The sequence below is a fragment of the Lynx canadensis genome, chromosome D2 (assembly GCF_007474595.2).
Source record: "Lynx canadensis isolate LIC74 chromosome D2, mLynCan4.pri.v2, whole genome shotgun sequence".
NCBI classification, from domain to species: Eukaryota; Metazoa; Chordata; class Mammalia; order Carnivora; family Felidae; genus Lynx; species Lynx canadensis.
The window spans coordinates 8133086-8160771 of NC_044313.2; the positions used below are offsets into that span (position 1 = coordinate 8133086).

Genomic DNA, 27686 nt, shown 5'->3' on the forward strand with positions numbered 1-27686 from the left:
GAATGGCCCCCGAAGTCCTCTCTAGTTGAGTCCCAGGGACTGTGAATCGGTTACATGGTAAAATGGACCGCACAGGTGTGATGGAGAGTACTACTTTAAGAGGGGAGATTCTTCTGGATTAGTTGGGTGGGCCATCTAGCACTTCCTCCAGCTCGAGGCACGTTAGATGCCCAGAAGGGGAAGTCAGAGGGCTCTGAAGCCCCGGGGGGAGGGATTCCACGTGTCAGTGCTGGCTCTGAGGTGCAGGGCCCACATGCAAGGACCAGAGAGAAGCTCCCAGAACGCCTCATGGGAAGCATGAGAAGGAACGCAGGCAGTCAGGGGGAGGGAAGGCTGGCGGTGCTGACAGCCAGCAGGTACCCTGGGACCTGGGTGTTACCACCCAGCACCCGGTGTGAACCTGAAAGCAGGGTGTCCCCCAGACGCTCCACGGGGCAGTGCCGCCTGCTGAGTTTAGCCTGGTGACAGGGCTCACACTTCTAACCTGAAGCGCTGTTAAAGATAATAGATGCGGGTTGTTTTAAACCACTAAATTGGTGGTACTGGTACTTTGTTACAGCAGCAGTGGGAAACCAGGGCAGACTTCTTTGCACTCAACATCCCAGCCGGAAGGACCCACGCGACGTTGTCCAAGGACGGAAGGTACTTTCTCCTAAGTTAGTGAGCTCCCTGCCTGCCCCCTTAGAAGGCGCTCCTGGCAGGAGCCTGCTCTTTGGAGGAACCAATGTCCGCTGGAACCTTCAGGATGGCAGGCCCCAGGATAACTAACTCTCTCTCTCTCTCCCCCCGTCTCTCCCTCCCTCTCTCTATTGTCCAACAGAGTCCCTGTGTCAGACTGGCCCCGGGGCCCTCCAGGGTCACCAGGCCCCGCCCCATGGAAACTTTACTCCTAGGAACTCTGGGGACCCCGGGGGGAGGGGGGGGTTCAGGAATGCCTTATTCACGGTTCCTGAAATAGGATCATGGTCAAGTTGAGCAAAAGGTTTGAACGGCCAGTGGAGAACCTTGTCTGGTGTGGAGCCAGGCACGGGGCAGGGGTCAGGAGAGCCGGAGGCTAGGCTTTAGGAGGCTGGGAGAGCCCTTTCCCTCGGCGGCCCACGTTTCTGCAACCTGTGGAAGGGCCCCGGCTTCCTCCTGGACGGAAACTCCTCTGAGACCCTGGGGAGGCGGGCGCGCCGCAGGGCAGCTCACCGGCCGGCGTCGCGGCAGCGGGAGGGACAAGGTTTGGGGACAGTCATGGGATGAAGGGGGCTCCCACACCTGCCTCCGGGGCCGGCGGGGAGAGGGAGGGAAGACGGAAGGGCGGGGCCGGCCCCCTGCGCCCGCCCCGCGCCTCGGCGCGCCCCTGCCCGCCCCCGGCCCGGCCCAGCCCGGCCCAGCCCAGCCCGGCCCAGCCCCGCGGGCCGGTCACACGCGCCGCAGGCCGGCAGCCTCCCGCGCCCCGAGCGCCGCGCTGCCGTCCCGGCGCCCCTGCCCCCGCGCCGCCGCCCGCGCCCGCCGCCCGCCCGGCGCTCCCGGCGCCCGTGACCCTGCCCAGGGCGCGCGGGGCGGAGCGGGCATGGCCCGCCGGGGGGCCGCCGCGCTGGCGCTGGCCCTCGCGCTCCTGGCGGTGGCCCTGGCCCGGGTGGGCGCCCAGGGCGCAGCCCTCCAGGCCCCGGACTACTACGTGCAGGAGACCTGGAGCCGGGAGCCCTACTACGCGCGCCCGGAGCCCGAGCCCGAGCCCTTCTCGCCGCCGCTGCCCGCGGGGACCGGGAACGGGGAGCGGGAGCCGCGCCCGCCCGAGTCCAGGCCGCCCAAGACGGCGACCAAGCCCAAGAAAGCTCCCAAGAGGGAGAAGCTGGCTCCCGAGGCGCCTCCGCCAGGTAAGTGACTTTGTGCGCAGGGCGGCCCGAGGGGGCGCCCGTGGCCGCGCGCCTCTCCCAGCGGTGGCCCTCTGGTGCGAGGGGACAGCCGGCTTCCAGGCCCGTGTGTCTGGGGCGCGACCCACCCGTCGCTGCCCCCGCCTCGCTGGGGGACTGCCCTGCGCCTCCCGCCGGCCGCCCCGAGCTCCCGGGCGCCTCAACCGGCTGGCGCTCCCCTCGCAGGTCCAGGTGCGCCCAGTGGGGAGGCTGCCTGGGGAGCTGGTGGCCCGGTTGGAAACTGACCGAGCAAAGGCTCTTTCTGCCGGGCACCCTTCCTTCTCTGTCTACTTTTTTCAGTCTTCCTCCAGGGCGTGTTCTGGGGAGTGAATTTACGATTTGGCGACGTGAAGGGCTGGCTTGCTTTGGCACAACGGCCTTCTGGGAGAAAGCTCAGCAGTGGGCCTTTACCCAGCCACTGTCCCCTCTCAGCGCCCTCCCTGGGTCCCGTGAATCCCCTGCCCAGTTGGGGCAGGACGGCAGAGCCTCTGCTGGGGAGGCTCCTGTGCCCGCGGAGAGGTTGGGCTGCAGATGGCGGGAAAGCCTAGGGGCGCCTGGCAGCCTGCGGGCCAGCCTTCCATCCATCCGCCTCTGCCAGCCCTGTCTTGGCAAATGACTTCCATGCGGTTTCACTCCTTGTGAAGGGGGGGGGGGGCGCTTTCTCTTAATTGTTCCAAACATCCTTTGCTTCAACCGCAGAGGGCCGTGGTCCTAGTATGTCAGGACTGGGGAGTGAGCAGGCTTGTAGCCAAATGCCCTGGCCTCGTCATGGCCTTCCTTGAAAGGAGATGCACGCTGGTGGCACCCTCACACAGCTCCTGGCATGGAAGGAATTGCTTTTGCTTGGCTGAAGGCTTCAGAAAGTCAGCAGGAGGTGACAGGCAACGGGAGGGGGTGGGGACCCCGAACTCTTAAATGTGTGGGCCCATCTCGGCAGCCCCTCTGCACATGTACAGGGTTGAGGGTTGGGCCCTGCCATGCTTCAGCGTGTGAACAAACTCTGCGAATGGGCAGGCGGTGCTGTGAGTTGTGTAACCCCGAACAGAACCGTCCAGAAATTCCAATATCTGCTGGGGAATTAGGAGAGTTAAGATGCATAAAACCACAGTGGTTTGATAACAGCGGTAGGAGGAGACACTCACATTTGTAGACCATCTGCTGTGCCTCTGTGAGGAGCTTTGTGTATAACTGTGTCATCTAATTCTTTCAGTGGCTGTGAGGGGTGGGTATTCTTTTTATTTTACAGGTGAGGAACCCGAGGCACTGACCCTTTTAGGAAATTAGCGTCACTGGTTGGCTTGGGAGATTTGAAAGCCCTTCTCCTGCGCCTTTGGACCCAAGGCCTTTTTGCTTTGGTAGTTTGGATCAGATTTGCAGGTGCTTTTGGTTTTTAGTACCTGCTGTGGGATTAGCGCAGGGCTGGGCATGGTGGGCGGGAGACACGTATGTTGGGTTCTGGGACTCACTGCGGGGAGGGCAGGGGAATCTAAGAGAAGCCCCGGACGGACTCTGAGGACCACACTTCATACCCGGGTCTGGGGCTCAGCACTCAGCTTCCTGACTCTTGGTGTCCTCATCCACAAAGGAAGCCCGAACCTGCCACCTCTCTTGGCTCGGTCAGTTGTTTTAAAAGCTGTTCGACAAAACCTTCCAGTGTGTCAGCGGATGGCTGTGCTAGTCTGTCTGTGAGTTGTTCGTTCATTCCTCAGGTGGTTACCAAGGACCTGTTTGACACCAAGTGTTAAATAAGGTCCGGTGGGTAGAGAGCGTGGGTCACATCCCCTGCCCCTGCAGACAGCGAGGAAGTTGCGGGGGGGCTTTGAAAAAGCCATCACGGTTGTGCTGAGGGCTGGATCGCTGATCCCCAAACTGGAAAAAGGTCCTTGGAAATTCCAGACACCCGACTTCGAGGCTCCCTGGGAGAGCTGCCTCCCCCAGCCTGCCATTCTTTGTAATGAGCTGGGTGAGCTTTTAAGAGCCCTCTCCCCCTCCCTCCCAGCAAGGACAAGCAAAGTGGGACCTTAACACCAACTTAAAACTCCGGTCCTCTTTTTTTTTACCCCCCCCCCCCCCGTTTTTGAGTGTTTGGCCGTGGAACCCTCCACCCCTGGGCTCTAAGTGGAGGAGACGGGTTTAAGAATGACTCCACCAGGGAAGTCCATGGTGGTTGTGTGCAGTTACACTGTGTTGGGAAAGTGGTTTTCCCCCACTGTAAGTGGCCGTTCGGTGTCTGTGCCACTCGTGATGCAACGGAAGCATTCGTTCCTTCATTGGACTTTTCTCACAAGCGGGTGGTCATTATGTGGGCGGGAGGCATTTGCGGGGGAAGGAACATTGTATCGCAGCCTGGGGTGTGTAATGTGAACTCTCCGACCTGGCTTCACGGGGTGGATGGTGCGTGATGCACACACCAGGCTCCGGAGGCCTGGTGGGGGAGCGAGGGGCTAGATTTAGAGGGCAGTAAGGTGGTAAACGTGTATGTGACTAATGTAAACGTTGATCATGTGCTTTGTCTTTACAGATGGTACCTCCTTTTCAGACCGCCCTGTCTTGCGTAAAGGTCGGGCTCGAGGGAAGTGGAAGGCAGGGGTTCTGTGTGGTAGGCTCCAGAGGGAGTCTTGTCTTAATCCCAGAGGAGGGTTTGCTTAAGGAACTGAGGATTTTGGGGACTTGATCTTGGTGTGAATTCGGCCCTGAGCCGTGGCTGTTCTGTCACGCCACCACCGAAATGTGCGACGGAAGTCACATGTTGCCGTTCTCCCAGAGGTGGCTTGGACGGCTGAATCCTTTGGTTAATTGAGCCCCCCGCGTTTTTTTCCAGGAGTGGCTGACGGATTCCCAGGGAAGTAGAGCCCTGATGTACTGAACGTTGTGGGATCTTTTTTAAGGTTTCATTTTAACATAATTGTAGGCTCACAGGCAATTGTAAAAATTCCCTGCCTTGGCAGTATTGAGGTTCTGTGCCAGTCGTATATGTTGTGGGGGTAGGATGGGGGGGACTGTCCTGGGCGTTGTAGCCTCAACCAGCGGCACCCTCCTCTTCGTTGTGACAGCCAGAAATGTCTCTAGACATTGCCAGATGTCCCGAGTGGGTTAGGATCGCCGCTCTATGCAGGGTCAAAGCTGTAAAGGGACATCGGCACAATACTATTCACTGTTTTACATACTTCACATTTGTGTGTGTGTGTGTGTGTGTGTGTGTGTGTGTGTGTGTGTGTGTTTTCTGTAATTTTATCACTGGTACGGGTTCCTGCAGCTGCTCTTACCATCAGGATACAGACCCGAGGACTTCTTTTTTTGAGGTTGAGTGGGACTCACGATGCCGCAGTTTCTGAGGTCCTCGTGGCGAACATCGGTTAATCCCAGAATTCTAGAACTTGGAGGAAACCGCGTGGTCGTGCGTGTGAATGCTTGTTCGCCGCAAAAGTCCTATGCTGGGCTGCCCGGTGTCCGCTCACTCTCTTCCACCGATGGGCTCTTCCTACCTCATCCATTGGATGAATGGTACTGACTGCTAGAGTGTTCTTTCTCGTAGGGACCTACCCACCTCTTTCTAATTCCATTTATTCGGCTGTTTCGAGCCACATTCAGTAGTTTCTAGGTCCCTGCAGTTGGAATGCTTTGGGGTCCAGAGATGGAGGTCTAGGTGCCCAGTTTCCATGATCCCAGCACGAGGGGCGCCATAGGGGACCACGTTTTAGGCACGTGTGTGGATTTGGGACGTCCTTACCTTGCACGTCATCTCCAAAGGGTTTGTGGCTATACTTTTTGTAGAAGATAAAATGGGACAGAAAAGCAAACCACAGGGGCGCCTGGGTGGCTCGGTCGGTTAAGCGTCCGACTTCGGCTCAGGTCATGATCTCGCGGTCCGTGAGTTCGAGCCCCGCGTCAGGCCCTGTGCTGACCGCTCAGAGCCTAGAGCCCGCTTCCGATTCTGTGTCTCTCTCTCCCTCTGCCCCTCCCCTGCTCACGACCGGTGTCTCTCTGTGTCTCAACGATAGAGAAACATTAACAAAAAATTAGAAAAGTCAACCATAATTCATAGACGTCACTCACCTTTTCCCTCCCCAGTGGTAGTGAGAAACAAACAGGCTGATACACCAGACACTAAATAGAAGATGTTGTTTCTTCCCCCTCCGAGGCCTTGGGTTCCTTTCGGGCTTCTGCTTGTGGGCCTGTTTGTTGCTTTCTTCCGGGACCGGCGAGAAGGCGCCGCTGTTTTCGGTGTGGGCACCCGCCGTCCTGGCCCACGGTCCCGAGCCTGTGGAATTTGCAGAGCGGGCCGCGAGCCACGTTCGTTTGTGTGTCTGTGCCCGGGATCAACGAGTGTGTGTTCCGTGCTGGGTTGTGCCCCCGTCGCGGGGGCGGGGGGTGGGGGGCGGAAATAACCAAAGACTCGTTATTTGAGCATATGTGGTGGTAAACAAAGCCCCTTCTGTTGTGTGCTGCAAGCCAGTTGTTGGAAGGGGCCTCGCTTCAGAGGTTTGCCTCGTCTCCCTTCAGCGCGTCTTGCTGTGTTCGGCCTTCGGCCGGACACGTCGTCTCTTGGGCAGAGCTGGAGCGTGGGGATCGGGAGAACGTGTCAGCACGTCACTGTGTATTTTAAAAGCAATCACGGGGCCATCAGCACGCATGAACACGTAGCAAGAGCTCTTTACGTCAGGGTGTTAAACACTCAGTCGAAGGGTGACATCCGAAGCATTTGTCCAGATAAGCTCCCTATAAAATTCTGAGGGAAAGGATGCTTTATAAAGAAGGCCGTTTGATGTGCCCCAGCAAGCAGCTTTCTAAGACACCGCCTCTCTTTCCAGAATGCTTTCCAAAGTCAACTCGTCATGCTGGCAAGCCCCCAGCCTGTGCCCGTGCTTCCAGAAGCCAGGGTCTGTGCGTGGGTGATGAAGGGGAGACACTCCCATGTTAGGGGGAGGCTGGGTGAGATGCCACGGTTCTTAAAAAGTAGCCCTTGTGTTCCCTGCGCGCCTCAAGGGTCCAAGGCTGCCAGATCTCACGGCAGATGGTGACTTCAGTGCTGGGAAAGGACAGCCAGGGCCTCTGAGGCTGGGTGTTGAGGTGAGGATGTCCTCTGGATGTCCCCACCGGGGCCGGGGAGCCTGGGCTCTCAGGCTTGGCATCTCCAGCAATGACTCTGCCCTCTGTGGCTTTTTGAGGTCCCTGCCACCATAGTGCCACTCTGGGATCACGAAACCCATGAAATTAGGGTGTCTTTGGATGGCTGGTGCCCAGAACCGATTGGCACCTAGTTGGCTCCTCATCCAGGCATCACGGAATGGTCGGAGGGGCACAGAACACCTCCGGAATGTTGACCGAGGACTCCAGTGTCACAGATTTGTATGGAATTCTCGATCACGCGAAGGCACGTGTGGGTTGTTTGGCAGTTCGCAGTTCAGAGAGGGCTGGGATCGAAATCTGGTTCGGCCACTCAGGGGCACGTGTGGCTTCTCCGAGCCTCGGATTCCTCACTGTGACACAGGACTCAGTATGCTTCCAGAGGTGTGGCGGGTCAACCTCCAGCCTCCCGGCCCTCGGAGACTCGGTATGGGGGCCCCTCCTACCCGGTCCCCCAGAGTCCCCAGCCAGGCTGAGTCCCGGTGGGTCTCACTCAGTAACGCAGCCTAGGTTTATTGGTATTTCCTTCTCTGCGTCTTTCTTCCCTTGAACTCCATGGAGTCACCTCCCAGATATACTTCTGCACCCAAGGCTGCGTCTCAGGCTGTTTCCAGATGGCACCCAGCCGAGACAGGCAAGTACCAGCGGTGGCCTGCCCAGCGCCCGGCACATCCCCATCTGTTGCTTTTCCGCTGGTGGATCCTTCGAAGCAAAGGGCTTCTTATGTGGTTGCAGGTCAGGAAGGCGTCTGCCCCTGTGTAGAGGTCGGGAGCGGCTGGCCCTCACGCCCCTGAGGCCCTGCTGGGGACCAAGCCTGCACGAGAGGCTGGCCCAGAGGAGGGGAGGGTGGCCTGCTAGTTTCCCAGGGAATACCCAGCAGAGCGGGGAGGGGAGAGCTTTTGACTGATTGGGTTGATTTGGGTCTAGCCCTGGTGAAAAGTACTTAGAGAGCTGTGCTAAGTGCCTCCCAGCTCCACCCCAGACCTTCAAGGTCCCTGATTCACGGAGGCAGGTGTCTCATTCAACCACTCAGCCTGCCTTTCGGGATTTACTCAGTCCTCGGATTCCTGTCTCTACCAGGAGCTTGACTTTCTCATAACTGGAGGAGACACAGGCTAATTCCCTCCCCACATCATGGCCCTAGGCCCGCGAACACCCGCACACACGTTCACCTGCCGTGTCTTCCCGGCTGCCACGCGTGAGGGTTCTCTGCGGACGTGCGTGGTTGTGGAACCGTAATTACTGTCTGTCCTGAGCATCTGCATTTTGGGGGAGCTCCCGAGAACCCGTTGTGCGCTTGGGCGAGGCCCTTTCCTCTCACGTGGGTTCCTTAGCAAGAGGCAGGGGAGGAACTTAGGGCCCCCGGGCTGAATCCTTCAGCAGAGAGAGCACAGACCCCCTTGGGCTGGAATTTCCTGGGGAGAATGCAAAATATGCAGCAAAGAATTTTTTTTCAGTTTCTGGAAGGGGGGGGTTGCGACTGGAAGCTCCTTGTATATAGAGTGGGGAAAAAATAGTTTCCTATCAACCAAGAAGCATGATGTTTATCACCATAGACCAGAATAGAACATGTGGCCCTCGTCCGCACTTCATTTTGCTACTTTTAAGGAATTCGCTTTTGTCACGCAGCCCAGATGGAGTTGTTGATTTTCTCTGCGCATTATTTCGCTGTCCTTTCATCTTCCTTCTGTGCCGACCGCGTGCTGCCTTTCTTGCTGGAAGAGAGGAAGGGGACTGGGAAGGGCCTCACCTTGGAGCCCGCCTCCGGCTCTCCCGCCTCCTGGCTCTGTCAGTGACCGTGGGTGGGTCTCTTCTCTCCCGCTTCTGTGCCTCAGTGTCCCCGTCTGTAATTCACAGTCAGCTTCCTGCCCTCTCTGGGTCCTTGCCCACACCCAGTGTTGCGATCCACGTGAAAGTGCCTCCCAGGTTGTGACTCACGCTCCACGTGTGAGCGGTTATCCTTTAGCGGCTGGGGTGGCGCTTCGTGACGAGTGGGGCTGGGGGGCTCGGGGGTGGCATCGGTGACGGAGAGAGAGACGCTGTCTTTTATTTGGTGGTTGCGGCAGGCCAGGCACTGCCCTGAACGCTTGATGTACGTTGTTTGTCTCCTCCCCTAAGTTCCACGGAGACAGGTGCCGTGTCTCCTTGTGTTGTCGATGAGGGCACGGAGCCTAGAGAGTGAGGTGGGTCACTGTGGGGCAGGGCAGCAGCAGAACCCGGCTGCCCGGGGCTGGGGCCCGAGCCGTAGGCCTACGATAAGCTGGAACTGTGTCACCGGGTAACCAGAGGAGGTGACAGGGCTTCTGTGATCTATGCCCCTTTGCCACCTCCTCGGGGATTGTGTTCCCCACATGTCGGTCCCCCCTGGGGAGTCCAACTCTCAGGGCTTTGACATCTGCCCCGCACCTGGGCCCCCGGTGGCTCCCCTGAGCTGCGTGGGCACGTTTGTGTCATGGGCGTCGGTGCGGCACACGGGAGGTGAGGCTGGGGGTGTCACCGGGCCCCACTCTTTGGCGCTTGCTCCCATGGTGGCATGGAGGCCCCACAGAGGTTGTCCTGGGAGAGAGAAGGCTTGCAACCAGTGGCCGACTTCGGGGGAGTGTTGGGATGGAACATTCTTTTCCAGAACTTTGGCTTTTCCCTCACATATTTTGTAAAACTTTTTTCGTCCTTAATATCCTATCTTTCTGCCCAATAAGACTCCACACTCGTAAAAGTTATGGCACCGGTTTTGTGAACAACCAAGATCTTTATGGACCCCTGGTCAGGCCCTTCAGAGGGGACCATCTTTGGAGGTCACTGGCCGTGACATTCCTCCCCACAGAAGAGGGCAGATGCTGAGGTGACATCAGGCTGATGTCAGATACTCGTAGGTTCTCTGGCTCAGCTCTCTTCTGAACATTTTGGCCCTTTGGCTTTCTTGACCTGAGGGGGCACTTTCATGGAAAATGAAAGATACTCCCAGCAGGCATCACTCCAGAATACGATGGAGAGAGCATCAGCTTTGGCTGGACCCAATGTGCCCTTTGAATTTTTTGAAGATTTAAGGTTTTCTTGATGAGTATCTTTTTTTTGGGGGGGGGGGTGGTGACTGTAGAACAGTCCGAAATGATTCATTAATTGGCACAAAGTCCACTAGATGTTTTTGGTATTTTTCAACTTGCTTTTTAAAGTCCAAATAAATGTCCTTCTCCGCAGACCTGCCCTTCCTCTTATTCTCGTCTGTTTGTCATTTAGTGACTCATTAGCTTGTTCATTCATTCATTCATCACAGCTTATTACGTACCAGACTCCAGAGATACGGCAGTAAACAGAACGAGACACAGTCCCTGCCCTCATGAACAGACTGACATATGTTACACGCATGTGATGATGCTTCACAGCACAGGTAGTGGGGGCTCCGGGACCCCACCCGGGCCCTCTTTTCCTGTAGGTACACCCGTATCCCAGCTGCTGGGGTCTTGGCTGTGATGGCTCATAGCCGATCCCTTCTCCGGAATATAGGTGGGAAACGTAGATCTGTCACTCTTTAGTTGGTTGATGTGTGGCCAAGCTAACCAACTGCAGAAAAGGTGGCTTCTTGTCTCAAGGTGGGGACAATGCTCTGTGTGTCGTTCCTGCTCCAGAGCTGCCCGTGGGATCAGGCTGAATCCGCCTCTGGCTGAGAGAGAATTCAGCCTTACTCAGCTCCTTCCTCTGCCCTGTCCTTCTTCTCCCTCCCCTTTCCCTTTAGAACCCCGCCCCCTTCCCCCCCAGCCCCCCCCCCCCGTGATATATCATGTGTAACTGAACCCCTGCATCAGGCTCCGCTTAGAGGCAACTCTACCTAAGAAAGGTGTTATCAGAGCCCATCCGAGGAGACATTGATTTAGCTGGGGAGTTCGGGAAAGCCAAAAGAGGAGGTGCCAAAGCTGAGATGTGCAAGATTAGCAGGAGTTAATTAGAGAACAATGCAAGGAGGAGGACCAGCGCGTGAACTTAAGGCTGAAAGGAGGCTGGTATTTCAGGAGCAGAGAGAGGGAGTACAGCATGACAGAAGCTGGAAGGACCAGGGGAATGAGCAGACAGGCTTCCTAGAGTCTGGTAAGGAGTCTTTCCAATTGGTGGAAGCATCATCACTCCCATTCCCCCAGCCAGGGCCTTGGAGAGAACTGGTAGGAGGAGCCCAACCGGGTGGGAAATCCTAGCGCTGTGGTCAGAAGTCCCGAGTTCCCAGCTCCGTTTTATCAATTAGGTGTGGTGTCACCGCCTGGGCCCCCCCCCCCCAGGGTCAAAGTCCTACCCTGCAGGGTATTTTGCAGTTTTCGAATAGGGACGGCCTGCATGTATGCACTGTTTTTATGGGGAGTGTTAATTTCCCTGGGTGTTCACAGCGACCCACTTCATCTCCCGTGACCACAAGCCCCTCAGCGTCCAGGGTGCCAACACTGGGGACAGGGGAGGCAGAGGGCGGGGGCGCTACTCTGCCGACGATGGTTGAATTCTCACCATCCTGGGAGGACTCTGACATGTGTGGAAGTAAAGGCATTTCTCTCTCTCCTTCTTTTTAGGTAAAAATAGCAGCAGAAAAGGCGTGAGAACCAAGAGCTCTGAGAAGGCTGCCAGTGATGATCACAGCGTCCCCGTGGCCCGTGACAAAGTCAGAGAGGGTGAGCGAGGCCCTGTGGAGACTCCCCTGGGGCTGCCTGGGGCTGCCTGCTGTCTGCGGGCCTCTCTGGCCTCTGCGGCCTCTCTCTTACCATTATCGTATGGGGGCGGGGGGAAACATTCAGAGCCACTCTCTCTCCTGCAGGACGCAGAAACTCACAGCCTCGTTCCCCCCACTGACTCCACTGAAGTCATTGCAGAATCTCTGCAGGGTGGGTTGCCTTGTCCGCCCCCCGCCCTTTGCCCCCTCGCAAGGCAACCTCATTTCCTTTCTGGTGGGGCCTCATAGCTGCCCGTGTACATTGCGTGTGCGTTTCTTATCTCCCAGCCAGACCCAGGGGCCTCTGGAGTCAGAGAGAGAGTCTCGTATTTACAAACCACGTGATGCTAGTCTTGGGGTCCTACTCCATTGCAAAAATACTGGTCTTGTAATTACTTACCTTAGGATGGCCGAAGACATCGGCTCTAGACTCCTGGGTCAAGTCTGGCCCACTCGCGCTCGCTGTTACCGTGATCGACTGTGACCGTCACTGTTACTGTATCTCTATCACGCTAAACTCTGGTATCTAGGATTGCACTTTTCCTAATGTTAATAGCAACCATTTCTTAAACATTGCAACTTTCAGTAGCTTAAGGCCAGGCACTGGGCCTCGTGTGCAGTATCTCTCAATGTCTCTCTGCGTGCCGTGGATATTACCGGTATCGTCATTATCATTATCCATATTTTTTTTATTTTTAATGTTTTTATTTATTTTTTTTGAGAGAGAGAGAGGGAGACAGAGCACGAGCTGGGGGAGGGGCAGAGAGAGAGGGAGACCCAGAATCCAGAGTAGCTCCAGGCTCCGAGCTGTCAGCACAGAGCCCGACGCGGGGCTCGAACTCACAAACTGCGAGATCGCGACCTGAGCCGAAGTCGGACACTCAGCCGACTGAGCCACCCGGGCGCCCTGTACCATTATCCATATTTTATGGATAAGGAGAATGAGACTTGGTAGCATGTGTCATTTGCTTGTGGTTATGCAGCCTGTAAGTGGCAAAACGGGGATGGGAACCCAAGATTTTGAGTCTAGACTTTCTGCTTAGCAGAGCAGCCGCTTAAGTAAACACAATGTTTCACAACTTTGCCTTTAAGGAGGCAGGATCTGTTTTCAGCTGCTCTGTGAGCCCATCCACGTGTAATAGAGTCGGGTGTCATAAAGGGAGCTGCAAATTCCCTTAGGCGTAACGTCATGGTTTGGGGCTGTGTTTCTAACCAAAAACTTACCGTGTAAGAAATCATAGGTATGACCAACAGTGCCTCCTAAAATAAAAAAGGAAATTCAACAAACTTCTGTAATCACTTAACAAGTAGGAATTCTCTCCCATTTTAAAGCAGACAGGCACGCACTGTTGCCATTGCCATCAGTCTGTGGTAGGGTCCCCTCCCTAAGGAGAGAAAAAAAAGAGAGAAAAGAAAAACACACACAAAAAAAAACCCGTGAAGGTAGCCTGACTATGCGCCTACGTGACAAGATCCCTCATGACCTTGTAAACATGAGACCACTTGATCAGACTGCATGTTTGTGTGTTACCATAAATGGGAGGCAAAGGAATAGAAAATGTATAAAAACACTACTCTACGTGGCGTGCGGGGCTCAGTTCTTCGGGTACGAACCCAACTGAGCGGTGCCGGCACGAATAAAGTTGCTTCTTGGAAAGAGAAGCCTCAGGGTCACGACTCTGTGTGAGATTCCGGCCGCGTGTCAGGAAGGTGAGCTGAGGACGCGTGATGTGGGGCTGTGTCCCTGCTTCTTCCCCCGGGTGGACCCTGTGACCTTGGGGGTCGCAGTGAAATGGGTGGTAATTGGGCGCCCACCTCGGGCGGGCCTTGGGCACGACTTTCGTCCCTGTGTCCCAGCAGGCTGTGTCCCAGCAGCCAGCTGTCCCTTCAGGATCACGGGGTTGGTTAACGCCTTCCAGGGCTGGGTTCTTGCTGCCCTCAGATGCGGGCCGCAGAGGCCTTTACTGTTTTGTTCATTTTTGAGTACTTTAAACATTAGAAAAAATATTTTGTCTAGATCTTTTTTTTTTTTTTTTCCTTTTCTTTTAGCTTTGGCACGGGGGTTGGTTCAAATTGTTTTAGATGTTCATTCCCAGGACTGGAAGTTATTAAAATTTGGGGAGGCATTTGCAGGAAGATTTTTCAAGGCCCGTTTCTTTACACATGTGTGTACGTGCGTGCACACACGTGCACGTGTGCCCTAGCCCGCTCAGAGTTGTGTCCCTGGCCTCGGCCTCAGAGCGCTGTCTGCGTGGGCTGGGGTCCCTGGTCTCCAGGACAGCCGGCACGGCTCCGATTCACTGAGTGCGCTGCAGGGGATTTCGGTGCGTGGGACTTCTTTACATCGCCCTCCTGTTAAAACAAAATCGAGGCATTGGGGGTAACCCGGGGGGGCAGAGGAGCTGTGTGGGGGGCCGTGATGTGAAAATATAGGAGGGAGAGAGAAGACCTGGCCGTGGAGGTGGTGCACGGAGGCAGGTACCCCTGCAGTTAGGAACCCTGGCCTGGGGTCAGGCAGGAGCCCCCGGGGGAGGTGCTGGGCAGAACGGGGGGCCTCACATACGTAGTAGCCGGGCACTCTCAGAACCCGGTGCCCAGCCTCCTCTCCGTCTCTCCCCAGATCTCGCCGGACAGGTGGCAGGATGAAGGGGTCGGGTGGCAGGTGGACAGACGTCACCTGCATCGTGTCCAAGGTGGCCGATGGAGATGTCACCCGCTTCATCTTCAAGGTGTGGGTGGTCCAGACATCAGCCCCGTCTCGTTATGTGAGCGGGTGCCATCAAGGGCTTGTGTCAGATGCGGACTTCTCCCCTTGGGGACTCTGGCTTGGAGGACACGTGACTGAGGAGCACTGTCAGCTCGGGCAGGTTTCCAAAGCGCATCTTAGATACTGTCCTGAGGTGGTCCATGCGGTTGGTTCCATCATTGGTCTAGTTCGTCAGCTCTCCTTGTGTCCACCCCGTTGTCATGTGACTTTTCAGTTTCCTTCACAGCAGGCGAGAGCCCCTTGACTTTGGGCTGGTCTGTGTGCCTTGCCGGGTCCGGCAAGAATAGAATAAGGCGAGTGCCAAGGTGCCAGTTCTGAGCTGAGGCCTTGAGACAGTTTACTTGTTTCTGTTTGCCTCTCATTTCTGATCTCTGCCTCCTTTTTTTTTTTTTAAGTTTATTTGCTTATTTTGAGAGAGAGCGAGCGCACAAGTGGAGGAAGGCAGAAAGGGAGAGAGAGAATCCCAAGCAGGCTCTGCACCATCAGCTCAGAGCCCCGTGCAAGGTTCAAACCCACAAACTGCAAGATCATGACCTGAGCCCAAATCACGAGTCGGACGCTTAACTGACTGAGCCCCCCCCCCCCCCCAGGCACCCCTGCCTCCTTTTTCACGCCAGCCAGACACGGGCTTGTTTCTTACATGTGTCGTGTGCTGAGAACATGGGTCCTGTGTTTTCTCCCAAGGGAACTGGACAGGCGTCTGAGTTGGTAACGGAGAGGGCCTCTTGGGATCAGGCTTTAACCCTCACTGGCCGTGCGACTCTGGGCAAGGTCCTAACTTCTCTGTGACTCGGTTTCCTCCTCTGCGGAGTGGGGAGGACATCCATCCCTTTATGGGGCTACGTGACCATGTAATAGCGTCCGAAGGATGCCGCACGCAGAGCACACAGCAAGCCCTCGGCGAGCATTAGCGATGGCTTTTATTTGCTATCTGGGATTTGTTTTGTGCGTGTGTCTCAGTTACAGGAGTTGGCAGACGTTTTTAAAGGATCAGACCGTAAATATGTGGTTTGTTGGCCAAGAGGCAAAATTGAGGACATTATGTACTTAAATAACCATTTAAAATGTAACCATTAAAAACTACAAAACTATTCTTATCTCTTGGGCCCTACAAACACAGGTGGTGGCCTGGATTTGGCCATCACATGGGCTGAGGCTTGCCAACCCCTGCCTTAGAACTTCAGTTTTCTGCAAATGCTGCCTCCAGGAAGCCTGCCCTGATCACCTCTCTTTCATTTTCCTAGACCTCCTCCTCAGGGTCCAGTCCCCTCCTCTGTCACATCCTAGTGACTCCTACGGGCAGCCCTTCTCTTCTGTGAGGATATGAGTCTCAAGAGCTCGGGATCCTCTGATTCTTCTCAGGATACACCCAGTGCTCGACAGGAATGGCGGACTCGTTTACTGAGCCCCTGCCCCGTGCTGGAACTAGCATTCTGGGCTATAGAACGCGTATTCTGTGTGTGTTCAAGTGGGTTCTTCGTGACCCAGGACAGCTGAGCCAGCCTCCGTAGGAAGTGTTCTTTGATCTGTAGGAAAGGAATGTGATTTCCCGCCATCGTGGATGTAGAATGGGTTTCCCCAAGGGATGCATGTCGGTGAATGGGAGCTTCCTTATGCCTGGGCTGGGTGAGATTTGAGGCTTTAAGCAGGTACCCTGCTTGGGGATTGACCTACCCTGTGTGTGTGTGTGTGTGTGTGTGTGTGTGTGTGTGATACATGAGAGTGTTTCACTGCTGTGGGCACAGTTTGGTTTTTCATCCAAGCCCTTGTTGTGAGCCTTTCCCTACTGTTGTGTGGTCAGACGCTCCCTGGGGCTCAGCTCTGGTCTCCCCTAGACATCTGGCAGAGTTGTTGAGGGCAGGGGAGTGAGTCTGAGACTCCCGATTCTGGAAGAGGTGCGGCTGATGTGGTCCTGGCAGTGATACGCGGTCACGTCTGTATTTCAGACCCCTTGGAAGTGAGGGGGTCGGCCAGGGACCAGGATTGGGATGGGGTCGCACCCCTCTCGGACATACCTTGCTCGGGAAACCTGATGAATGTGGGCATCTGGGACACCTCCACACTTCGCTAGCCCCCCACTTTCAACTCTGTCTCAAACTTGCCTAGAAAGTTCTTTCAGTCTCTTGCGGCACCTGGGTGGCTTAGTCGGTTAAACGTCCGACTCTTGGTTTCAGCTCAGGTCCTGATCTCACGGTGCGTGGATCTGAGCCCCGCATCGGGCTCTGGACTCACAGTGCGGAACCTGCTTGGAATTCTCTCTCTCTCCCTCTCTCTCTCTCTGCCTCTGCCTCACTTATGCTCTCTCTCTGTCTCTCAAAAATAAGTAAACTTAAAAAAGAAGAAAGTTATTCTTCAGTCTCTGAAGTGAAACATGTCTTGTAAGGATTTCCCAGCCTTCCTTTGCAACGTGAGAGATATATTTTGTTCTCCCAGTGGTTTTGTGGCAGGGCCTTCTCCGGGTCGGGTTAGGGGTCCTGGGCTCGCCATTGCCCACGGTACGCTGTGAGCTGAGTGTCTGTTAATGCCGTGTGGGCCATGGTGAGCCTGGGGCCACAGGCCGCAGAGGCCTTGGTTTGGAACCAGGGCCACAGTGGACTTGCCGGCAGAGAAATTCCTTCCAGACGAGGGGTCGGGGGACGGAGCTCTGACGTGGTCGGGAGCACATGGGCTCCGCTCACTTTCTGTCACCCAGCTGACCCCGGGTACAGTTCTGGGCCACCAAGGTCACATTAGTGACCTTGCCGAGGAGACATTGTAGCTCCTGTGAGCCCGTGCAGCGGAGGCCAGCCCACGTCTTGGGATTTTGCTCGCGTGACCTTTCTGCCTGTCTTCTTCCCATCCTGCCGATGCTTCTGTGATGAGACCCTCCTCTGTTATTCTGCTCTGCTGGCTCTGGGATGGGCTTAGCAGAAAACCGAATTTGCCACGTCGCCCCCTGAAACTTAGGAAGAGACACGGGAATTTAATTCCACGTAAAGTGCAAGTTGTTCTAGAATAGATTTCTTTCCTGGCCTGTGAAACGTGTCGACCACGCGAGTAGGGGACGCACCTTGCAGAAACTTTGAAAGATGCAGAAAACAAAGACGAGAATAAAACAAATCCACAGTCTTATCTTCCAGAGACAGCCGCAGTCAGCATTTGGAGTCTGTCTCTCCACTCTTGTCTGTGTGTGTGTGTGTGTGTGTGTGTGTGTGTGTGTATGTGTGTGTGTGTGAATTTATAAAACCTCCTTATATGTGAAAGACAAGAGACCCTCCGTTTATATGTTGCAGTGTAGTTAAGAACTCAGGAACCGCACTGAGCGGAACTCAAAACCCAGTCCACCGTTTATTAGCTGTGTGCTCTCGGGTGTGTTATTTAACTTCTCTGTGCCTCAGTTTCCTCAGATACAAAATGGGGGTAATAATTGGACATCCCCATCGGATCGGGATAAATGTCTAATAAGGTCACTTGAATAAAGCACTTGCAACAGTGGCTGACAAGTAGGTTCCAGTGAACGAGCTTTGTATCAGTCATTGATGTGGGCCCTGAGGGCCCTTGCCGCGTGTTTTAAAGGCCTGGACCAGGGCAGGAACATAGAATGATCTGTTCCTCGAACGTTTGAAAGAACGAGATAGTAAACTCCTTTGAACTAGGCGTTTTCCACCCAAGAAATTCTTTGATCAATCTGCTTCCTTTCATGGTTACTGATCTGTCAGAGTTTTTATTTTTGTAGTAGTTTTGATAAGGTTTATTTTGAAGACATCAGCGCTCTATTGACGTATTTTCTTTTTGCAGCGTGTGTGCTTATGTTTTGTTAATTTGTCAGCTTATTTATTTTCGAGAGGTTTTAGATTTTAGATTTAGAAAAATGAAGGGAGAGTACAGAGAGTTGCTCTGTATCTCCACTCCTCTGCTTTCCTACCGTGATACATTTGTTGCAAGTGTTGGGAATATTGATACGTTCTTATTAACCGAAGCCCGTAGGTTACACGAAGGCTTCCGGTTTTTGTCTTTGTCTTAACGTTCTCTGGGTTTTGGCAGATGTATAACGACACGTAGCTACCATTAGAGTACCATACAGAATGGTTTCACTGCCCTAAAAATCCCCGGTACTCCAGCGACTTATTTCTCTCTCCCTCCCCTGAACCCCTGGCAACCACTGATCTTTTTTTTGACTGTCTTCAGAGTGTTACCTTCTCCACAATGTCACCTAGTGGGAATCATAGAGCATGTAGCGTTTCTCATTTCTTTCACTTAGTAATACGCATTTAAAGTTCCTCCCTGTCTTTTCAAGGCTTGATAGCTCATTTCTTTTTATCACCGAATAATATTCCATTGTCTGGCTGCCCTACCCACAATGTACTCATCCATCGAAGGACATTGTGGTTGCTTCCAAGTTTTGGCGATTATGAATCAAGCTGATATAAATATTCATGGGCAGGTTTTTCGTGTGGCCATGTTTTCAACTCATTTGGGCAAATCCCAGGGAACGCAATTACTGGATATTATGGTAAGAGTATTTTAAGTTTTATAAGGAATTTTGTCTCATTTATAGTACCCCCCCGACAACAAAAAAAAATTGGTATTACTGTTTCTTTTTTTTTGTCCTTTCAATATGCATTCTGAAATCTTAAAAAAATTTTTTTAATGTTTATTTATTTTTGAGGGGGGGAGGGGCAGAGAGAGAAGGAGACACAGAATCCGAAGCAGGCGCCGGGCGCCACCATGGGGCTCGAGCCCACGAACCGCAAGATCATGACTTGAACCGAAGTCGGGTGTTCAACTGACTGAGCCACCCAGGCGCCCCTAACTTTCTTTCTTGCTTTCTTTTTTAAAGTTTGTTTATTTTTGACAGAGAGAGCGTGAGCGAGGGAGAGGCAGAGGCAGCGCCCTGGGTGCTGTAAGCCCAGAGCCCCATGTGGGGCTCAGTCCCACGAACCGTGAGATCAGGACCTGAGCTGAAATCAAGAGTCAGACGCTTGACTGAAGGAGCCACCCAGACACCCCTGCATTCTGAAACCTTTACAAATTTGTTACCACATCACTGATGTGATTTTCTGCTGATAATATTTCACTCTTACTGCTTCATGCAGGATATTTTCTACTTTTATTTTGAAATAAACCAGACATACAGAAAAACTACATATAATATATATGTTCTTTTAACAAACATTTGTAAAGCTAATCCCTGTGTAACCATCACCTGAATCAAGAAGTAAGAGTATTGTCAATCTTCCCTGTCACATCGTTATCCCTTCCACTGTCGAGGTGACCTCTATCCCAGCTTTGACAGAGTTTCCTCATAGTTTTACTGCTTATGTTTGTATCTCTGGATAAGTTAGTTTGGTCTAATTTTGAAATTCACATAAATGGAATCATACTGTGTGTATTCAGTCACACATATCTTGTAATTTTCTATCAATGTTCTATATTTCTTTTGTTCATTCATTCCCTCACTATATAGGATTCCATCATAGCACTACATGACAATTTTTTTTATCCTATTTTAGTGGTGATGGATATTTGATTTATTTCCCGATTCTATATTTTATGAAAAGTGCCACCGTGAAAACTCTTGTACACGCATGGGCGTAGGTTTTCTTTCCATAATTCTTGCACCCGTGGGTGTAGGTTTCTCCAAGTATATATACATTTTGGAATAGCTGGGTTTAGCTTCCCTGTTGAACAAATGCTCAGTTGTTTCCCTCAGGGGCCATGCCATTTGGACTTCCTGGTCAACTGTGTAAGCTCCAGACTTCACATTCCGAACAACTGTTGTATGATCACACTTTCATATGTGGCCAATCTGGTGGGTGTATAATGATGATTCATTGTGATATCATCTACATTTCCTAATTATTAATGAGGTTCAGCATCTTTTCATGTATTTACTTGCCATTTGGATCTTTTTTTTTGGTGACATTTCTGTTCAGTTGTTTTCTTACAAATGTTTCCACTCTAAGTAGATTTTACGGTGTCGATGGCAAATACATTCTCTGTTTATGGCTTACTTTTCATTCTTGTGGGGTCATAACGAACGAAAGTTCTTAATTGTAATGTAGTCAAATATGCCAATTTCTTTTCCTTTGGTTGCTACTATTTGTGACTTGTTTTAGAAATCCCTTCTTACTCCATAAGCATAAAGATATTTTATAGTGTCTTCTAAAGCTTCCTTTTTCCTTTTTGATTTTGCACAGTTAGGCCTTCAAACCCCTGGAATGGATTTTGTTTATGATAGGAAGTCAGAATTCAGTTTTATTTTTTTCCTTGAAGTACGCAAGTGGGGTGATAATTGTTTGCCTGCTGTTTTGCAGTGTCTGTCGGGGATTAAGAGTCCATATATGTATGGTTTTGTTTTCAGGCTTGCTGTTCTTTATCATTAATTCATTTTTCTACCCACACATGAAATACCTTACTCTCTTAACTACTATAGCTTTATAACAAATCTTGATACCCAGTACAGCAGGACCTAGTTCTCCTTTAAAAGTTTTCGTTATTCCTGACTCCTCGTGTGCACATGTGCGTGCATGTGTATGAGTGCACACACACACATTTACACCACCTGGTCAGGTTCTTCCAATACCTTTCTGAAAACTTTGGGGATTTTGATGGCAGTTGCATTGATGTCATAAATCAATTTGGGGAGAATTAACATATTGAAAACATTATGTCTTACCATCCATGAACATGGTATATCTCCCCTCTTGTTCAATCTTTTAAAATATCTCCCAATAAACAGGTCTTGCCCATCTTTAAAAGATTTATTCTTTGATATTTGCTATTTTACGATGCTTTAAATTTCAGTTTTCTCACTCTTTCTTGCTAGTATACAGGAGGACAGTCAATGTTTTCTATGATTTATATCCAGCGACATCGCTAAACTCTTATTCAAAACAACTGTTTATGTATTTACTTGGATTGGGGTACAAAATCACAATATATGCTCAATAATGACAATTTTGTTTTTTCTTTCCATTTCTTACACTTTTTACTTATTTTTCTTGACTTCATCGGCAGAGACCCCCACTTAATAATAATAGGTCTTTCCTTACAGGTTTTAATTCTGCCTTTGGGTTTGTAGTTTTCTTGATATTTGGCCTTAATTTAAATATTTTTTTTCTATACTTGGGATGAATAATTTCTGGGAAAATATTTTCCTGGTTATTACATGAAATCACTTTAAGAGGTACCTTCCTTCTCAGAGTCTTTTGGGTGATATATCTCGTGTTCTTTTGTGTGGAATTTTGTCCTTCGTAGACTGCCTATCAGTGTTTATTCTTTACTATCTTTTAATGAGGCAAAATGCAGCCAGATTTCCTCCACTGGGGGGCAGTTGCAGCCCTTTCTTAGGTCTATAGATGTTGACCCGGTCAGCACGCAAACCCCCGGTACAGTTTCCACTTCAAGCAGCCCTTCATCAGCTACATAATTTTGCTTCCCCGAGGCGCTGACTTCTTCCTGGCTGCAGTTCTTAGACACTTTGGTCTGATGGGACACATGGGAGAACTGTAATGACCTTCCTATGCTGTCATCAGTGTCCTTGTCTTTGTGCCACACTGTCATTCTGTGTGACAACTGTCCCTCCTTCCTGTCCTGTTGTTTTCTGAAAGTTTCCAAACCGAACAGTGTGGCAACTTGATGGGGGTTGGGGAGGAGCGGTGAGCACCTGGCCGCCTCAGCCACATCTGAGCTTTAGAGGTGGCGTCCAGTTTTCTAATTGCTGCAGACCTTGAACTTCAAAATAGAGGCACCAAGGGGGATGAAGGGTTTCCTGCCCCTCCTCTGGTTGTCTCCAGTTTTCCCCCAGCTGTCTCTGTCTGACTCAGCTGTGGGGAATATTCTCGCACATCTGGCACTAGGTCGAAGCATTGTTGAGAATTTTTCCTTTGGAGAGCCTTTGTAGGTTTTTAGGATGTGTTTCGGAGAGGTCGCAGAAATTTAAGCTAGAATTCCCTGAAGTCTGTGATGCTTCCCTACAACTGGTGAGTTTATGAGATCCGTCAAATAACCCTGAATACGTTGCGAGAAAGTCTTTTTAAAGAGATCTTAAAGGGGCGCCTGGGTGGCGCAGTCGGTTAAGCGTCCGACTTCAGCCAGGTCACAATCTTGTGGTCCGTGAGTTCGAGCCCCGCGTCAGGCTCTGTGCTGACAGCTCGGAGCCTGGAGCCTGTTTCCGATTCTGTGTCTCCCTCTCTCTCTGCCCCTCCCCCGTTCATGCTCTGTCTCTCTCTGTCCCAAAAATAAATAAAAAACGTTGAAAAAAAAATAAATACAAAAGAGATCTTAAAAAGCAAACAGCTCTTTATTTTGAAACAATTACAGAGTCACAGGAAGTTGTGCACGAATGGGTGCCGTGCACCCTTCACTCTGCCTCCTTCAGTGCTGACATTTTGCATACTTGTGGCACAGTAACGACATTTACAGATCATATTCGCATTCTACCCATTATACATGTGTGCGTGTCTGTATGTGCACATAGTCCTGTGTCCTTGTACTGCATGTGCCGTTTCGTGGAAGTACCACCAACACAGATGTACTGGGCCGTCCCTTTATGGTGGCTCTTCCTCGTGCCATTGCTTCATAGCCACCACCCCCCTCAGAGTCCCTGACTCCTGGCAGCCGCTAAGCTGGTCTCCATCTTTATAGTCCTGTGTTTTCAAGAACGTTAGATGGATTAAATCATACGGTGTGTAACTTTGAGACTGGCTCTTTTCTCTCGGCATAATTCTCTTTTCCTCTTTCTGAACTGGACAAGTAGACTTGGTTGGCATTCGTATGATGTCGCTGTCGGGAAAAACAAAGTCTTCTTCTCCTCCCCCTCCCCCTCCTCCCCCTCCCCCTCCCTTCCTCTCCCCCTTCTCCTCCCCCTCCTCCTCCTCCTCCCCCCTCCTCCTCACCCTCCTCCTCCCTTCCTCTCCCCCTTCTCCTCCTCCTCCTACCCCCTCCTCTCCCCCCTCCCCCTCCTCCTCCCTTCCTCTCCCCCTTCTCCTCCCCCTCCTCCTCCTCCTCCTCTCCCTCCTCTCCCCCTTCTCCCCCTCCTCCTCCTCCCTCTCCCCCTTCTCCTCCCCCTTCCTCCCCCTCTCCCTCCTCCTCCTCCCCCCTCCTCCTCCCCCTCTTCCTCCTCCCTCCTCCCCTTCCTCCTCCCCCTCTCCTCCCTTCTCCTCCTCCTCCCTTCCTGTCCCCCTTCTCCTCCTCCTCCTTCTCCTCCCCCTCCTCCTCTCCCTCCTCTCCCCTTCCTCCTCCTCCTCCCTTCCTCTCCCCCTTCTCCTCCTCCTCCTCCTCCCCCTTCTCCTCCTCCCCCTCTCCTTCCCCCTTCTTCTTATTCTTCTTATATAATACACATGCAGGAAAGTCTTGAAATCACAAGAGCATAACACATTGGATTGTCACGTGCACCACTCACGTATAATGTAAATGCACTAAACTATCATTTAGATCAGAAATAGATGACCAGACCAATGAGGCCTCCCTCCCACCCCAGTTAGTCACTAGTCCTGTTCTCTCTCAAAGAGAATCACCATCAGAGATTCCTCTTGCCTGTTTTTGAACTTGGAATTGCACATTGTGGCTGGTTTCTGTCACTTAATATTATGTTTATGAGATTCCTACATGTCGTTGTGTATACTTACGGTTCATGTATTTTCATTGATGTGGCGTGGCTGTACCAGATCTATTTATTCATTCTCAAGTTAATGGGCATCTGGGTTGTTCTCAGTTTTTGGCTATCACGAATAGTGCGCGTAAAAGTCTTCTGGAGTGTGTGTGAGCATGTTTCTGTTGGGTATATCACCAGGGTGGGATCGCTGGGTCACAGGGCATGGGTATTTACATTTTTAGTAAATTCTCCTGGAGGGTTTTCTGGATCAGTTGTACCCATCAACACTTCTCTACCAGTGTTGTTGCTTTGCTTCCTTGCAACTTTTGATATATGTCTTTTTGATTGTATCCATATGGGTGTGTGTGTACTCCCATCTCCTAGTGGCCTTCATTGGTGTTTTCCTGAAGACAAATGACTTATGCTCATTCACTGTCAGAATATCTTCCTTTGTGAACGCCTGCTCAGTTCTTTTGTTCATTGTTTTTCTTATTGATTTATACGATGGTTTATTATATGTTTGCCTTTCTTAAAAATACTGTGGATAGGAGTCCTTTGTCAGAGGTATGCACAGTAATGTCTTCTCACACTCCTTATCTTACCTCTGCACATAAGTAATGCTATCTTTTGTGAATTTTTAATTTTTTAATTTTTTTAACGTTTATTTTTGAGAGAGAGAGAGAGCGAGAGAGAGCGCACACAGCAGAGGAGGGGCAGACAGAGAAGGGAGGCACAGAATCTGAAGCAGGCTCCAGGCTCTGAGCTGTGAGCACAGAGCCCGACGTGGGGCTCGAACTCACGAACCGTGAGATCGTGACCTGAGCCGAAATCAAGAGTGAGACACATAACCGACTGAGCCACCCAGGTGCCTCAGTGCTATCTTTTGAATACCATATGTTCTTAAATTTAGTATAGAACAACCATCAATATTTTCCTTTAGTGCTGTTTGTTGCATGTTTAAATTCTTCTTCTTCTTCTTTTTTTTTTTTTTGCCTACTGCAAGATCACAAAGCTATTTTCCTGTGTTGCCTTCTAGAATGAGGTTTCCTTTTACATCAACTTATTTCCATTAAAACTCTTGATTTTAATAAGAATATACAGTAATAGTGCAGGTGCTACATGGGTATGGAAAAATTCATGAAGGTAATAAGCAGGTGATCGAAGTTTGAGAAATGCAATTTTGAAACAATAATTACTCCTTTTTCGGCTTAATAAGCAATGTACAGAGAACAAAATACTAACTTTCCGCAGCTGGTGCAGGCATACTGATTATCAGTTCGGTTGGATCATAATACACATTCATTCATTTACTTGGGAAATATTGATTGGCCTTTGGGGATTCAGTGGTGGAAAGTCCTAGTTGCTGCCCTGTGATGGAAGCAGTGTGCTTTGTACCTTTGTTAGGCGGGGGTGGGGGGGTAGGATGAGAGGGTTGAGTGTCAGGGAGGGAGCCTCGGATGCTTTTCAAGCGAGGCAGCCACCCATCAGCCGTCAGCGGGCGGCAGTCAGAGCCTCTGGGATGCGGGTGCTCTGGGCGGGTTCTGGGCGTGAGACGCATTAGCCCGCGGTCCATACTGCTCCTAGAGGGTTTCCTCTGCCTGATCGGCGGGACCTGCACAAGGGGAGCTCTGAGCTTGTGCAGCTTCAAGGGAAGAGGCACCAGCCAGGTTCTGAGGGGCTCAGAAGATCGCCCGGGAGCTTTAGAGACCAGGGCCACTCTGCAGGCCTGTCCACCAGAATCTCTGGGGAGGACGGTGGGCATCGGTTTTTTTTTAAGGCTCCCCAGGAGATTCTGATTCTGATGTCAGGTCAGGGTGAGGACAAATGGGGGAAGGAGTCCGGGGTGAGGGGGGTATAAGACCGAGATCAGCCCCTTCCCCAAAGACCCTGGGCATGGCGCGCCCCTCTGGGAAGCCCGAGGTATCTGGGACCGGCAAAGAGCGCTGCAGACGTGTCCTCCAGGGCAGCAGGAAGCCGCCTCCACACCCATCCATCAAAGAGAATGTCAGGTTCAGAAAGGCGAAGGATGGAATGTCGAAAGTCAGAGCTGTCTGATTTATGGCGACAGTGTGGCTGTGAGCCTGTCCTCCGCAGCGCTCTCGAGGTCTTGGAGAATTCTTTGCTCTGGTTCCAGCAGACGATCACAGCAGGCCCGATGGCCTGGGACACTGAGCTCCCTTGGGCCAGCTGGTGACGCCTGTCCCAGCCCCACAGCTTTCTCCGGTGTGACCCCAAATGCCACCACGAAACTCGCGTTCGTCTTATGCTCTTGCATTTTCAAGTCAGATGGCCGTGGCTTACGACCGTGCCTGGGCTTTTATGTCAGAGCTGATCTTCGCGTTTCACTTTGCTGTTTAACTCTGTTTAAGACTCCTTCGGTCTTAGGGGCGCCTGGTTGGCTCAGTCGGTAAGCGTCCGACTTCAGCTCAGGTCACGATCTTGCAGTTCTTGAGTTTGAGCCCCGCGTCCGGCTCTGTGCTGACAGCTCGGAGCCTGGAGCCTCCTTCAGATTCTGTGTCTCCTTCTCTTTCTCCCCCTCCCCTGCTTGGGCGCTCACGCGCGCACTCTCTCTCTCTCTCAAAATAAATAAACGCTAAAAATTAAAAAAAAAAAAAGACTTCTTAGGTCTCGGTTTGTGTGCGTGTAGAATGGGGACAATGACGCCCTTCTCTCGTGGTGCTTAACGGAGATTCAATCACCAGATGTCTTCAGAGCGTCTGGCTCGTGGTGATGATGGCAGGTTTGCCCCATCGCTCCCCCAAATCATTTCTCTTTTAAAATAGTTTTCATGACCAGTCTGTCACGACAGCTTCCCCCCAGAGGGATCGGGGTCAGAGGGGGGGAGGTAGAGGGAGGCAGACGATCCCATTTCCCCCCCCCTGCTTACAAAGAGAGCACAGGCCTCGTGGACAGTGCGCGCTCAGCACAGGGCACTCGCGGAGTCATGCTGCCTTTAGGGGCAAAGCGGAGTCATCTTTGATGACTGTCCGCGTCTTCCCTCTGGGTTGTGACACATCTCTCTTGTCTAATTACCGTCTCCCTGAAGTGTCCTTTTCACACCCGTCTTCGTGTTGTTCTCCCCCCACGTGCTCCCGAGGGTTGGTCTCTGTGTTCTTAGAAACAACAAAAGCTTGGCTTGATGACCAAGGATTTTTGTTTGTTTGTTTTGTAGGAGGAGCGGGGAGCAGCGCCTTGGGGGTTCTGTGCAGCCTGGCTGGCCAGGTTCGGGGTGGGGGGCGGGAGCTGAGGTTCCCCACCGATTCCCAGGGGGCTGTAAACCAGAGAGCAGTCTCCTCAGTTGACATTACAGTCGTGGGAGAAATGCAAGCCTATTAGAGTTCCAGCTTCTGGTCTTTTTACTCTCTGATTGTGGGCATTTACATCGAGCTCCGAAGCACTTGTTTCTTCTCTGTTTTACTCGCTCATCGGGGCAGCCCTGCTGTCCTCTGCTGACGGGTAGTGGGTTCGAGATTCGAATTTGCTTTTCCTGGGATGGCCATTGAGAAGTCTCGTGCTGGACTGATTATCACTGCCTTGACAGCTTCCAGCGGTCAAAGGAAAGGCAGCGACTGTTGTTGGGCTGGTACTTATGGCTCCTTTCTACCCTCTCTGCCCTCCTGGAATTCT

The 27686-nt window shown here is 52.1% G+C and overlaps 1 protein-coding gene across 1 annotated transcript in view; it reads left to right on the forward strand.

Annotated features, from left to right (window-relative positions):
* Positions 1-1558: 1558 nt before the first annotated feature.
* Positions 1559-27686, forward strand: part of CPXM2 (carboxypeptidase X, M14 family member 2) — a 142218-nt gene continuing 116090 nt past the window's right edge. The window contains exons 1-2 of the mRNA XM_030335351.1: positions 1559-1865; positions 11579-11677. Coding sequence (XP_030191211.1) covers positions 1559-1865; positions 11579-11677 — 406 coding nt within the window. The remainder of the gene's footprint in view (positions 1866-11578; positions 11678-27686) is intronic.